At 43.6% G+C, this 11,820-nt stretch overlaps 1 protein-coding gene across 2 annotated transcripts; it reads left to right on the forward strand.

Annotated features, from left to right (window-relative positions):
• Positions 1-266: 266 nt before the first annotated feature.
• Positions 267-4,442, forward strand: LOC136474312 (receptor kinase-like protein Xa21). Of its 2 annotated transcripts, XM_066471906.1 has the most exons (4): positions 267-386; positions 705-3,416; positions 3,508-3,615; positions 3,693-3,850. In XM_066471906.1, exons 2-4 carry the CDS (start codon positions 728-730, stop codon positions 3,710-3,712), a joined length of 2,817 nt encoding a protein of 938 aa, XP_066328003.1. In that variant the 5' UTR covers positions 267-386; positions 705-727; the 3' UTR covers positions 3,713-3,850. The 2 variants fall into 2 exon arrangements, with proteins under 2 accessions (XP_066328003.1, XP_066328002.1); XM_066471905.1 differs by having other exon boundaries at positions 3,508-4,442.
• Positions 4,443-11,820: the final 7,378 nt, after the last annotated feature.

Here is an 11,820-nt window from a genome sequence, read left to right on the forward strand (position 1 = left end):
TAATAAATTTATTTGAAGACATAAATGTTGTATATATTTTCTATAAATTAAGTTAAAGCGATAAATAATTTGAGACAGAGTGAGGAGAGAGTACGTAGTATTATTCTTGGATTCGAGGCAGGAAACGCCTGGACAATCTCAGTCAGACTGCGATTTCAGCGAGGGGCAAGAGCGAGAAGATGGAAGGTGAAAAGTAGCAGGAGTATAGAGTACTAGTAGTAACTGTCGAGGCTGACGGACCCAAGAGGCCAAGACAAGTCTTCCCGGCGATGGCGGTAAAGCTAATATAAGGCGTCACAGTGCACCCAACTCAAACTTCAAAGTTCAAACACCCACTACCAAGTGAAACGAAGCAGATCGTCACAAGGACTGCAGGCAGAGCAGAGGTACCCCCCCCGCCGCCACCCCCCCCCCCCCCCCCCCCCCCCCCCCCCCCCTCTATATCTTATTAGTGCTTGTTATAACTTTTTTTTAGCAACTAGTGCTTGTTATAACTGCTGTAACTCTCATGGGAGCCCGCCGACCCGCCCTGGGTTTCTGGCAAACAAAACAAACAAAACTTTTCATAGATTCAAGGACACTTTGCACGCTGTACGAGATTTCGATAGGATTGTAAGCTTGGCCATAGCTCTAATCATCGCATGAACGCAACGTAGTTGTTGCTCTAGTAACACGCCGCGAAGTTTATACTTCTTTTTTTGCAGGTGTCAATTATATTAAGTGCCTAATGGGGCAGCCCAAACAGCCGGCGAAGCTCGCCATGTTTATAGCACTGCCGTTGCTTCTGCTGTGTTATGAAGTAGGGAATATCCGTTGCTCAACTGTTCACGAGAACAGCGAAGATTTTCAGGCATTGGTCGAATTCAAGCAAGGCATCACCGATCCAATAGGAGTCTTGTACAATTGGAACCCCGACACCCACTTATGTCGGTGGAATGGTGTGAACTGCAGCTTCGAGCGACCATATCGTGTCATGTATCTCAGCCTCACTGGCCAAAACTTAGGTGGTCAGATCTCTTCCTCCCTTGGAAATCTAACCTTCCTTGGTACGCTTGATCTATCCAATAATAGCTTCCATGGCCCCATACCTCCTCTTAACAAGCTCCAACACCTGACCACCCTTTATCTAGAAAGCAACCATTTGCAGGGTTTTATTCCTGACACACTCACAAACTGTTCCAACCTAGCCTATCTGGATCTATCCGGAAACAACCTCATTGGTGTTATTCCTCCTAGAATCGGTTCTCTTACCAATCTGGCAAGTATCACCCTTGACAGTAATTATCTCACTGGGGGCATCCCGGCAGCCCTCGGGAACATCACCACTTTACAAGTAGTCAGTTTTATACAAAATCGGCTCAATGGAAAAATTCCCCACGAGGTTATGCAAATGCCAAACCTAACAGGGTTGTACCTATACCAAAATGACCTATCAGGTGAAATTCCCGAAGTTTGGCAAATGCCAAACATCCTAGAGTTGTCCCTAGCCACAAATAACCTGTCAGGTAGAATCCCACAAACTCTGTCTAATGTTTCTTCTCTTCAGAAGTTATCCTTGGCATCCAATATGCTAAGTAACTCGTTACCATCTAACATTGGCGAGGCTCTACCAAATCTCACCATTCTATTCTTGGGAGAAAACAATTTCGATGGTCATATTCCAGCTTCCCTAGGAAATCCTAAAGGTCTAGAAATTCTAGATCTCTCCGGTAATCATTTCACTGGACAAATCCCAAGCTCTATTGGAAACCTTTCACAGTTGCAATTTCTAAACCTCGAACGAAACATGCTTCAATCATCAACATACAATGAAGGCTGGGAATTCCTCCAAGCCCTGGGAAATTGTAGGTCTCTCTCAGTACTTTCGCTGTCTAATAATAAGCTACAGGGATCCATACCAAATTCGATTGCAAACCTATCCACCAATCTTACAAAACTGATAATGGGTGGAAATAGCCTATCGGGAATAGTTCCCACAAGTATTGAAAAATTTAGCGCCTTGATTCAACTATCATTAGATGACAACAATTTCACTGGTACAATTGAAGACTGGGTCAGAAATATGACAAAACTGCAACATTTAAATCTCCAATCTAACAGCTTCATCGGGACAATTCCACCTTCCATTGGAAATCTTACACAGTTGATATATTTCTCTCTTGCTGAAAATCAATTTACCAGGTTTGTACCACCTAGCTTGGGAAACCTCAAACAAATGTTAGTGTTGAACCTCAGCTATAACACTTTCCAAGGGAGCATACCTGTCGAGTTTGGTAACTTTAGACAACTGACCACACTAGATCTTTCATCCAATAGATTTAGTGGGGAAATTCCTGAAACAATGGGCCAATTTCAACAGATATATAATATTCGGTTGGATGGAAATATTCTTACAGGAAATATTCCGATTACTTTCAGTAATCTAAAGACCTTGAGCATACTCAATCTTTCCCACAACAATTTGTCAGGTCTCCTTCCAGTTTATCTAAATGATCTAGAATCTCTAACAAAACTAGACCTATCTTGCAATAATTTCCGAGGAGAAATACCAGCAAATGGCGTGTTCGATAATGCTACAATTGTTTCACTTGATGGAAATCCAGGATTGTGTGGAGGGGCAACGAATTTGAATGTGTCTTCATGCCATGTTGTTTATAGAAGAGAAAAGGAAATCATAAACTATATGGTCAAAATATTGGTCCCAGTATTTGGCTTCATCTCACTCATAATGTTCATTTATATTACAATCCACGGGAAGAAGATGCCAAGAAAGCAACACGTAAGTTTTCTTTCTTTTGGCAAGAAATTCCCTAGAGTTTCTTACAAGGATCTAGAGCAAGCTACAGGGGGGTTTTCAAAGTCCAACCTAATTGGAAGAGGAAGCTATGGCTCAGTATACAAAGGGAAGTTAACTCAAGCTAAAATAGAAGTTGCTATTAAGGTTTTTGACCTTGAGATCAGATTTGCAGACAAAAGTTTTGTTTCAGAATGTGAGGCTTTGAGAACCATTCGGCATCGGAATCTTGTTCCTGTACTAACTGCATGTTCAACAATAGACAATAGTGGTAATGATTTCAAATCCCTAATTTATGAGTTCATGCCCAATGGAAATTTGGATACATGGTTGCATCAAAGACAAGGTGGTGCAGCTCCAAAATTTTTAAGCTTAGCTCAAAGAATAAGCATATGTGTTGACATGGCTGATGCATTGGCCTATTTGCACCATGATTGTGGAACGCCTATTGTCCACTGTGATATGAAACCCACGAATATCCTTCTCGATGATGACATGAATGCTTATTTGGGAGACTTTGGCATTGCAAATCTCATTGTTGATTCCAGATCAATGGCAGTTGGACACCCAGGTTGTAGTAGTTCACTTACTGTGACGGGAACTATAGGGTATATTGCTCCAGGTATAAATCAAGAATGCCATCATCTTCTCCTATATGTATATAAAGCAATATGTTATGCACAAAATAACTGATTGTTCTCTATATTTTGTAGAGTATGCTCAAAGTGTTCATGCATCAACCTGTGGCGATGTTTATAGTTTTGGAATAGTACTTCTAGAGATGATTACAGGCAAAAGACCAACGGATTCTATGTTTGAAGGTGAGCTCAGCATTGCTAACTTTGTAGAGAGAAATTTTCCAGATCAGGTGCTACGTATCATTGATGCTCATCTCCAGGAAGAATGCAAGGGCTCTAATAAAGCAATAGTGGCAACAGAAAACAAGGGCTATCGATGTGTGCTATCCCTTGTTCAAGTTGCCCTGGCTTGCACGTTTCGATTACCAAGAGAAAGAATGAGCATGAGAGAAGTAGCCATTAACTTGCATGCAATCAGAAAGTCATATGTCACAACAACTAAATGAGATCAAGCCATGCTTCTATGGATCTTGTGTAATTAGCTTAGGTTATATTTGAATGTAACTGGCGTAAAGATGGCAAATCAGGCATGAGTAGCATGCTCACATTGATGAACTACCCTGCTAGAAATAAAGCTATATGTGCTGGACAGATAACTTGTGTGTAGTACAAGGCTACCAGTTCATACCAAGATTTGATTTTTGAACATTTGAAAAATGGATTTGGTAAAGCATTAATTAGTTATTTTCGTGAAGTGTCACATATCGCTTTGATGGACAGTATGTTGTTTGAGCATGCTTGTTTCTCTGTTCATACTCAACCATTTTGGCTCCCTAACATTTGGTTTTAACTAATATTTGAATTTCTGATTTTAGTAAAGCATCAATGATTTGACGAAAGTGTCTCTCGACTGCGTCGACGAGCTTCTCTTGTGTGACTGCAGTACTAGGTGACAATTTCATACAAGGATTAGCACAAATACTCTGCAGATCAGACGGAATATCTGTAACCACAGTAGCACACTGCTATTCTAACTGTAACTAGACTCGGCTTGGAGCCTAGCTTGGACCCCTTATCCAAACAGGCAAACACCAAACTTCAATTGCCCCAAAGCCCTACCACTCCACAAAGTACGAAAGAAACGAGATGCTTCGCATACCTTTGGAAATCCGGGTGCGGCGTCTTGCTGCCGTGCTGGAAACTATCAATCCACCCTCAGCATTCAACATCGCACCGCCGTTAGCTGGGGCGGTTATGCAACCCGCGTAGTGCTACAAAGGAAATCCCACAACGCGCGGTGGCGTTGTATTCCTCGTGACGCGCTGCGCAGCTGCTCGCCTGCTCCCCACCACGTCGCTTCTGTAATGCTCTACTTAAGCCCTATATCACTGACCTAATGTCGTGCTCGCCCCTGCGCCGCCGTACTCCTTGTCTCCGGCATCTTCGACCGCCACATAAGCCGCCGCGCTCACCTGGCTTCGCCGGAGACGCCATATTGACGCTCCCGCGCCCGACAGCACCCTGCCACCTAGTCGCTCCACCCTCAAACTTCGTCCACAGCCAACCACCGGCCACCCAACGACCTCCCTCTATGCCTGTGCCTCGCGAGTGTAGCCCTTCCCCAAAAATCCTGACCGGCAGCCGCGCGACGATGGCACGCCGACGGCAGCGCGTTTCGGGAGGAGGAAGGAGACGAGGTGTGCTCGTGGGCCGTCGCGTCCGTGCGGGCCGGATTCAGCGAGCAGCTCATCTACTGGGCCCAAGTTCGTCTGAACCCTCGGAAGCCCGCTCCTACAGAATGTTCCTCGAGGTTTTTCCTCGTTTCGTGCTTTGATTGAAGTGCCTTTCGTCACTGTCAGCAAAATCGTGAGAAGCACAGCGTTCGCATAAAATTTCTCCCTAAATCGAATATATTCACCAGTTTACTAGTACTTAACCTATACTATCAAAGTGCATGAATAAGGATCGTTTTTTATTGTATAATAAGTAATCTATATTAGTCAGAGTGTTGATGGACCAGTAGGAACGACCCATTTTTTATTTCTCGTTTTTATACCGAAATAGAAAATAAATTAGGAAATAAAATATCCAAACTTTCTTCCTGCTTGTATTTTTGATCCACCGTCACATTACATGCATATTTTTTTAGAAACACTTCTACGTACTACATGGAAGCGTAATTGATATAAATGCTCTTAGATAGGTTGAGGAATGAGGAGCCATGTACACCCTATGTCCCTTTTTAACTATTGTTCTCACTGCCTGATAAACTAAACTTACTCAGCATTAACCAAATATGTAAAAAATTAAATATTTATAGTACATAATTAGTATCATTAGATAGATCATTAAATATATTTTCATGATAAATTTATTTAAAGATATAATATTGCTAATATTTTTTACAAATCTAGTTAAACTTTAAAAATTGGCCAACACGCATTCTATAACAACACTTCAGAAGAGACAAAGGGAGTATGATACTTGTACAAAGAACTCCTAACCAGGAGGTGAGCATCGTCATTGGACCCTCTACTTTCATGCACAAGATTAACCGAGAGAAAATCCTTCACCCTCACAACCTCATTTTGATCTCAGGATAACTTGTTTGTACTTGTTATCACTAGTCGTTCCAACGCGTATGGATATGAGCCATAAATTCGGACTAAAACTCTTCATAGTTCAGGTGAAAAATAATAGAATACAATTTTGACTGTTTAACATTAGTTCTGGTGAAAAATAATAGAATACAATTTTGAATTTTTAACATTAGATATAGATAACCCGTGAGCGAACAGTGCCACACAATACGTTCTGGAAGACTGATCATCACAAGGAACCAAATTAGATTTGGGAACGAAAATCCAGCGCAGGTAGATCATTCCACGAGCTATTTTTTGCCAGTATCGAAACCGCACCAGACATGTCGCACATCAGCCTGGAATATCTCTGTCGGTTTCTTGCTGAAAAATACTCTGGGATTCGACGCTGGACACGCCGCAACAATCTTGTCCAGTTTTTTTTTTGAGGAAAACAATCTTATCCAGCTCAAACAACAGCGACAGCGCTGAGCCACAGCCACGGGATGGAAGCTGAAAGGTGGCGGTAGCTACTAGTAGTCAGTTTGACGGACTCGGGGTCTTCGCGGATGGTCAAGCTAAGCTAAGGCGCGTGTAGCGCCAATATGCGGATGTAACGTGTTTCATTTTATTTTAGGCCAAATTTAGTGTAAAGTTTATCCTCTTTGTTATTATGGGTGGAAAATGGAAGGATATCCGAATTATCCGGCATCCGTATCCTCTAAAACTTGTAATATAGATATCCGTATTCGTATTTGTTTCCTAAATGGATATATCTGTATTTGTTTTCCAGTGTTTTTTCTATCTTAATCCAGATTCATATTCGACAATATCCGACAATATTGGTATCCATAAAGAAAATAAGGTATCATGAACCTACTTAAAAGTTTTCTCTCCATAACAAGTGACCAATTATTTAATTTTATTATTACTAATAATGTATTGAACCCATTTAATAGTATATCTATAAATAAATTTTAATATTAATTTAAAATAATTAATGATACATAATGATTAAATTAATTTTATTATTTTATATTTAATCTTAATATATTTGTTTTTTTATTTTTTTAATACTGTAGTTTGTTTATCATTACTAATAATGCATTGGAACTATTGGTGGATTGTATTTTTAGTACCCAATAAGTTTTACCCCTTCATAAATTTGTGTAAGGGGCCGTTTTGATCCCTTTATTTTGGGGAATTGAAATCTACATATTGAATTATGCTATTTGGCTTGGAATTTGATATTCCATAAGTTTTCCAAACTCACAAATAAGCCTATCTCAAATTAATAAGGTGAGAGATGGAAATGGATTCTATAGATTACTATGCTATAATTCTATTCTTCAACTTATAGCACACTCTTCAACTCACTTCCATACAATGCCCTTAAACCCGGCTTGATCCGCTTCTTTTTTCATCTGGAATAGTGTTTTTCTCTCACAAATTCCTCCCGATTCATCCGGATTCCTCCAAAATTTCCCCAAACGAACGGGGCCAATAAAAGCATCATATAACTATGTCCCTTGTATGCCTAACAATAAATACACAAATATATTCCATATATAAGTATATTAGCTTAATTAATCTTTGTCTAAATTGTAATTATTAGAATAAATTTAATTTAAAGATCCAAACGGGCCTTTACTAGATATCTTTTCCAATTCCAACGATATTCACAGTTTGCAAGAATCGTGGAAGCACGGCATCGTACAGATAGGCTATCCCCAAGGATGCATACAAGTTGACAGGGACCCCAGTAGGCCGGTACCCTGTCAGCTGCCAAAGATAGCCTATGGATGAATCATGACCACACGATACATTCTGCCATTCTGGAAGCGAAATCCACAGGAAAAACCAAAATGGATAATGATTCTACGAGGACGTCCGTCCCCAAACTCACGTCCTGATGTGACCCATGGAAAAAGTCTAGGCTGTGTACCAACATGAAAAAAGTTAATTAGTTAGCCTTCAAATTACTTAGCTGGAAAGTTTAATAGATGAAATTTGTTGTTTCATTTATCTGGACTAAATTGTCCACCTAAAAGTCATGAAATATTTGTTATAATCTGGTATAAATAAATGTGTATTATCATTGAGTTTCAGTACAATCGCAGAAAAATATAAGTCATGATGGAGTTGTGCATGAAAAATATATGTTCTGGTCGAATTTGAATTGTAAATTTGAATGTTTTTTTTGCAAAAAAATGTACTATAGGGGCGGTTGTAGACTGAACCGCACCTACAAACGGGTATTATAGGGGCGGTTGGTACTACGGCCGCCCCTACAAATCGATTTGTAGAGGCGACACCGGCCACCTCTACAAATCGATTTGTAGGGGTGGTGTGGGAACCGCCCCTACAAATTGGCGATTTATAGCCACGCTTTGGTAGGGGCGGCTGGCCAAACCGCGCCTACAAATGCCCATAAGCCGTCCCTACAAATGATATCTGTAGTTGTGCCATGACCCTCCACTCTCATCCCGCGACCGCCCCGCTCCCCCGCGCCCCCACTCCCATCCCGCGACTGCCCTGCTCCGCCCGCCCGCTCGCTACCGCCCGCGCGGCGTTGTGCTCCAAGCCTGCTAGCGCCCGGGACGGACGCCACGCCCACGCCTAGCTCGCTGCCGCCCCGCCCGAGCGCAGTCCCTCCCTCCCTCCCTCTCCTCTCCGCGACCTCCATTGTGACCTGTGCTCCCCAACGACCCAGCTCTTGCTTGAAAGGTCCTAATATGACTAGAGGGGGTGAATAGCTTATTTAAAATCTCTATAAGTCACTAGAGCAATTTATTAGTACAACAAACGGCGTAAGATAATTTTGCTCTAGCTCTACAAGGGTTGCAAGCCACCTCTCCCAACAATTCTAGTTGCTATGATCATAGGCATACACAAGAGCTAGGTCACTACTCACTAAGCTAGTGTGCTCTCAAAAACAAACTAAAGAACCACACTAACCAAACTAACAAGCTCTCAAAGACTAACTACACTAAAGAGCTTTACAACTAGTTTGCAAGAAATGTAAAGGAGTGAGTAAGGTGATTATGCCGCCGTGTCGAGGAATGAACCAACCACAATATGATGACAACCAATCACCGGGAGAAATCCAATCACACAAGAGACACAAGATTTTTCTCCCGAGGTTCACGAGCTTGCTGGCACTCTAGTCCCTGTTGTGTCGATCAACACTTGGTGGTTCGACGGCTAAGAAGTGTTGCACGAACCTTGTCCAACAAATGGACATTGCAAGAATCTACCCACAAGTGAGGTAGCTCAATGACACGCGCAATCTAATAGAGTACCTTTTGGCTCTTCGCCGGAAGAAGGTCAAGAACCCGCACAAGCAACCGATTGAGGCCGGAGACAATCACCAACTCCGCTCAACGATCCTCCAAACACCGGACCATCTAGGTGTCGGCAAACACCAAGAGTAACAAGCTCACAACCAGCCCAAATCACCCAACTAGTGCCACAAGATGATGCAACTCAATGCAATACATTAGAGGCTCACCAATCTCACTCAAATGATGAAATCAAGTGTGCAAGTGAGTGGATTATGTTTGCTCAGCTCCCAAAGGGTGTGCACAAGTGTAAGAGGTGCCAAGAGGGTAGTCAAATCCGGCCACACCCTATATTTATAGCCACACAATTAAATAGAGCCATTGGCCCTTTAGAGCTGCTATCTGCGAGGTCACCAAACAGGGCGGTGCCTGGCACCGGACACGGCGGTGACCTCCCCAACGGTCGAATTCCAATAGCTACAAACTAGCCGTTGGGGCACCGTATAGGGTGGCGGTGGCACCGCCCTAGGGATGGCGGTGACCACCTAGCCGTGCCCACGGCAGTGACCATGGCGGTGCCCCCCTTTGCTAGCGCTACTCTAGGGTGAAAAGGGGCGATGCACCGTCGTCACCATGGCGGTGACCCCCTACGTCCAAGTCTAGAAGCCTAGCCTCGGGTGAAAAGTGGCGGTGCCACCGGACAGCCCATGGCGGTGCCACCGCCGTGCCAGTGGCGGTGCACACAGCCATGTCCAGTGACCACCCCACTACTGCCCTTCTCGTTCAAGTCCAGGTGGGCACCGCCATAGGGGTGGCAGTGCATCGGACAGGGGGTGGCGATGCCACCTAAACACCACCACTAGCTCGCCAAGTTGCAAACTATTTCGCATTCTGATCCACGGCAACTCGAGCTACTCCCCACAAGCGATGCTAACTCTCAAAGTATTTTCTCAAAACATGTTAGAGCCAAGTTAGCATTTCTTAAAAACAATTTCAATAAAATTTTTCGCTTTTCTCTCCAAAGTGCACTAGGCCTAAATGCAATGCATGAAGTTCAACACCTAGTGGCACTCGATGACCGAATTATCTAATTGAGAACCCCTCTTAATAGGACGCCCATTTATCCTAAATGTGATCACACTCTCTATAGTGTCTTGATCACCGAAACAAAACCCCTATTTATATCTTTGCCTTGATCTCAATAGGGTTTTGTTTTTCTCTTTCTTCTTTTCTAAGTTGAGCACTTGATCATCACCACATGTGGTCATTTCATCATTTCATGTGATCATCACCATCTCTTGAGTGTCACCATGCTTCACACTTGGATTGCACCAACCTAGCTCATATCACATCTCATGACAAAGGTTAGTGCATAGGTTTTATCAATTATCCAAAATCAAACTAGGGCTTTCACCGCTCCCCCAACCAGAGACGAGGACGGCGGCGGCGGCACCGACGAGGTAGGTTGTTCCTCCTCTAGATCCAAGCCCTCCTCCTCCCCCTCCTCCTCCTCCTCTGGATCTGAGGGATGCGACGATGGCTAGGGTTCCGGCGACCTCTGTCGTCCTATTCCCTCCTCCCTCCGGCGAGCTCGAAGGTGATGGGCCAGGGGCTGGAGTAGCCTGCACCACGAACCCATCCGTGGCTGTTTGTACGTCTTTTTTTTTTGCTGTTTCTCCGTGTTGCAAGGGGGATTTTTGGATGTTGCAACAGATGATTTTCGTATGTTGCAATAGGTGATTTCATGTGTTGCAGAAAGGGAGTTCTAATATTGGGATCGTTGCAATAGGGGATCTTATTTGTTGAAATTACCTTTTCCAAATGTTGCGGCACTAAAAGGTGATTTTGAGATGTTTCCATTTCCATGTTTCATGGTTGATTTTTGCGATGTTGCAGTACTACTGTTTTAGATGTTGCAGTACAAATTTTTCAACGTTGCATTGCATAATTCCCTATGTTGCAGTACATATTTTTCGATGTTGCACTACATAGTTTTGCGATGTTTCAGTATTTATATCCTGATGTTGCACTACATAGTTACATATTTTTACGATGTTGCACTTGAAAGTGTTTTGTGCTATTGGGACAGGGGGCGCGGTGGGGTAACGGGTGTGGTGGGGAACGGGGACAGGGGCGCCGTGGAGAACGGTGCCGTGGGGGACAGGCGGCGCGGCACGGATGGCGACGCAGCGGGGGAACGGCCGCCACAACGGGCATGGGCGAACGCTCCTCCGGATTGGTTCGTTCGTATCGAATCGTTACGTTGCTTGGTCGAGATCGGACGGTTCAGGTTAATCAAACGTCATAGAGGGGCGTCCGGGCGCAAGGAGCGTCGAACCAAAATTGATTTCAACAAGAAAATCCGACACGGTAGACAGGTCTCACAGCAGCCCAGAATATCTGTGTCCGGTTCCTACGGAAAAGTATTCGAGGCTGGACACACCACAACAATCTTTGTCCAGCTCCAACAACGACGGCGGTGTCAGGCGTCAAGATGAAAACTGAAAAGTTGCAGTAACGGGCGAGTTTGACGGACTCAGGGTCTTCGCTGAAATGGCGGTCAAGCTAAGGCGTTAATGTGTGGATGT

This window comes from Miscanthus floridulus, chromosome 8 (genome assembly GCF_019320115.1).
Source record: "Miscanthus floridulus cultivar M001 chromosome 8, ASM1932011v1, whole genome shotgun sequence".
NCBI classification, from domain to species: Eukaryota; Viridiplantae; Streptophyta; class Magnoliopsida; order Poales; family Poaceae; genus Miscanthus; species Miscanthus floridulus.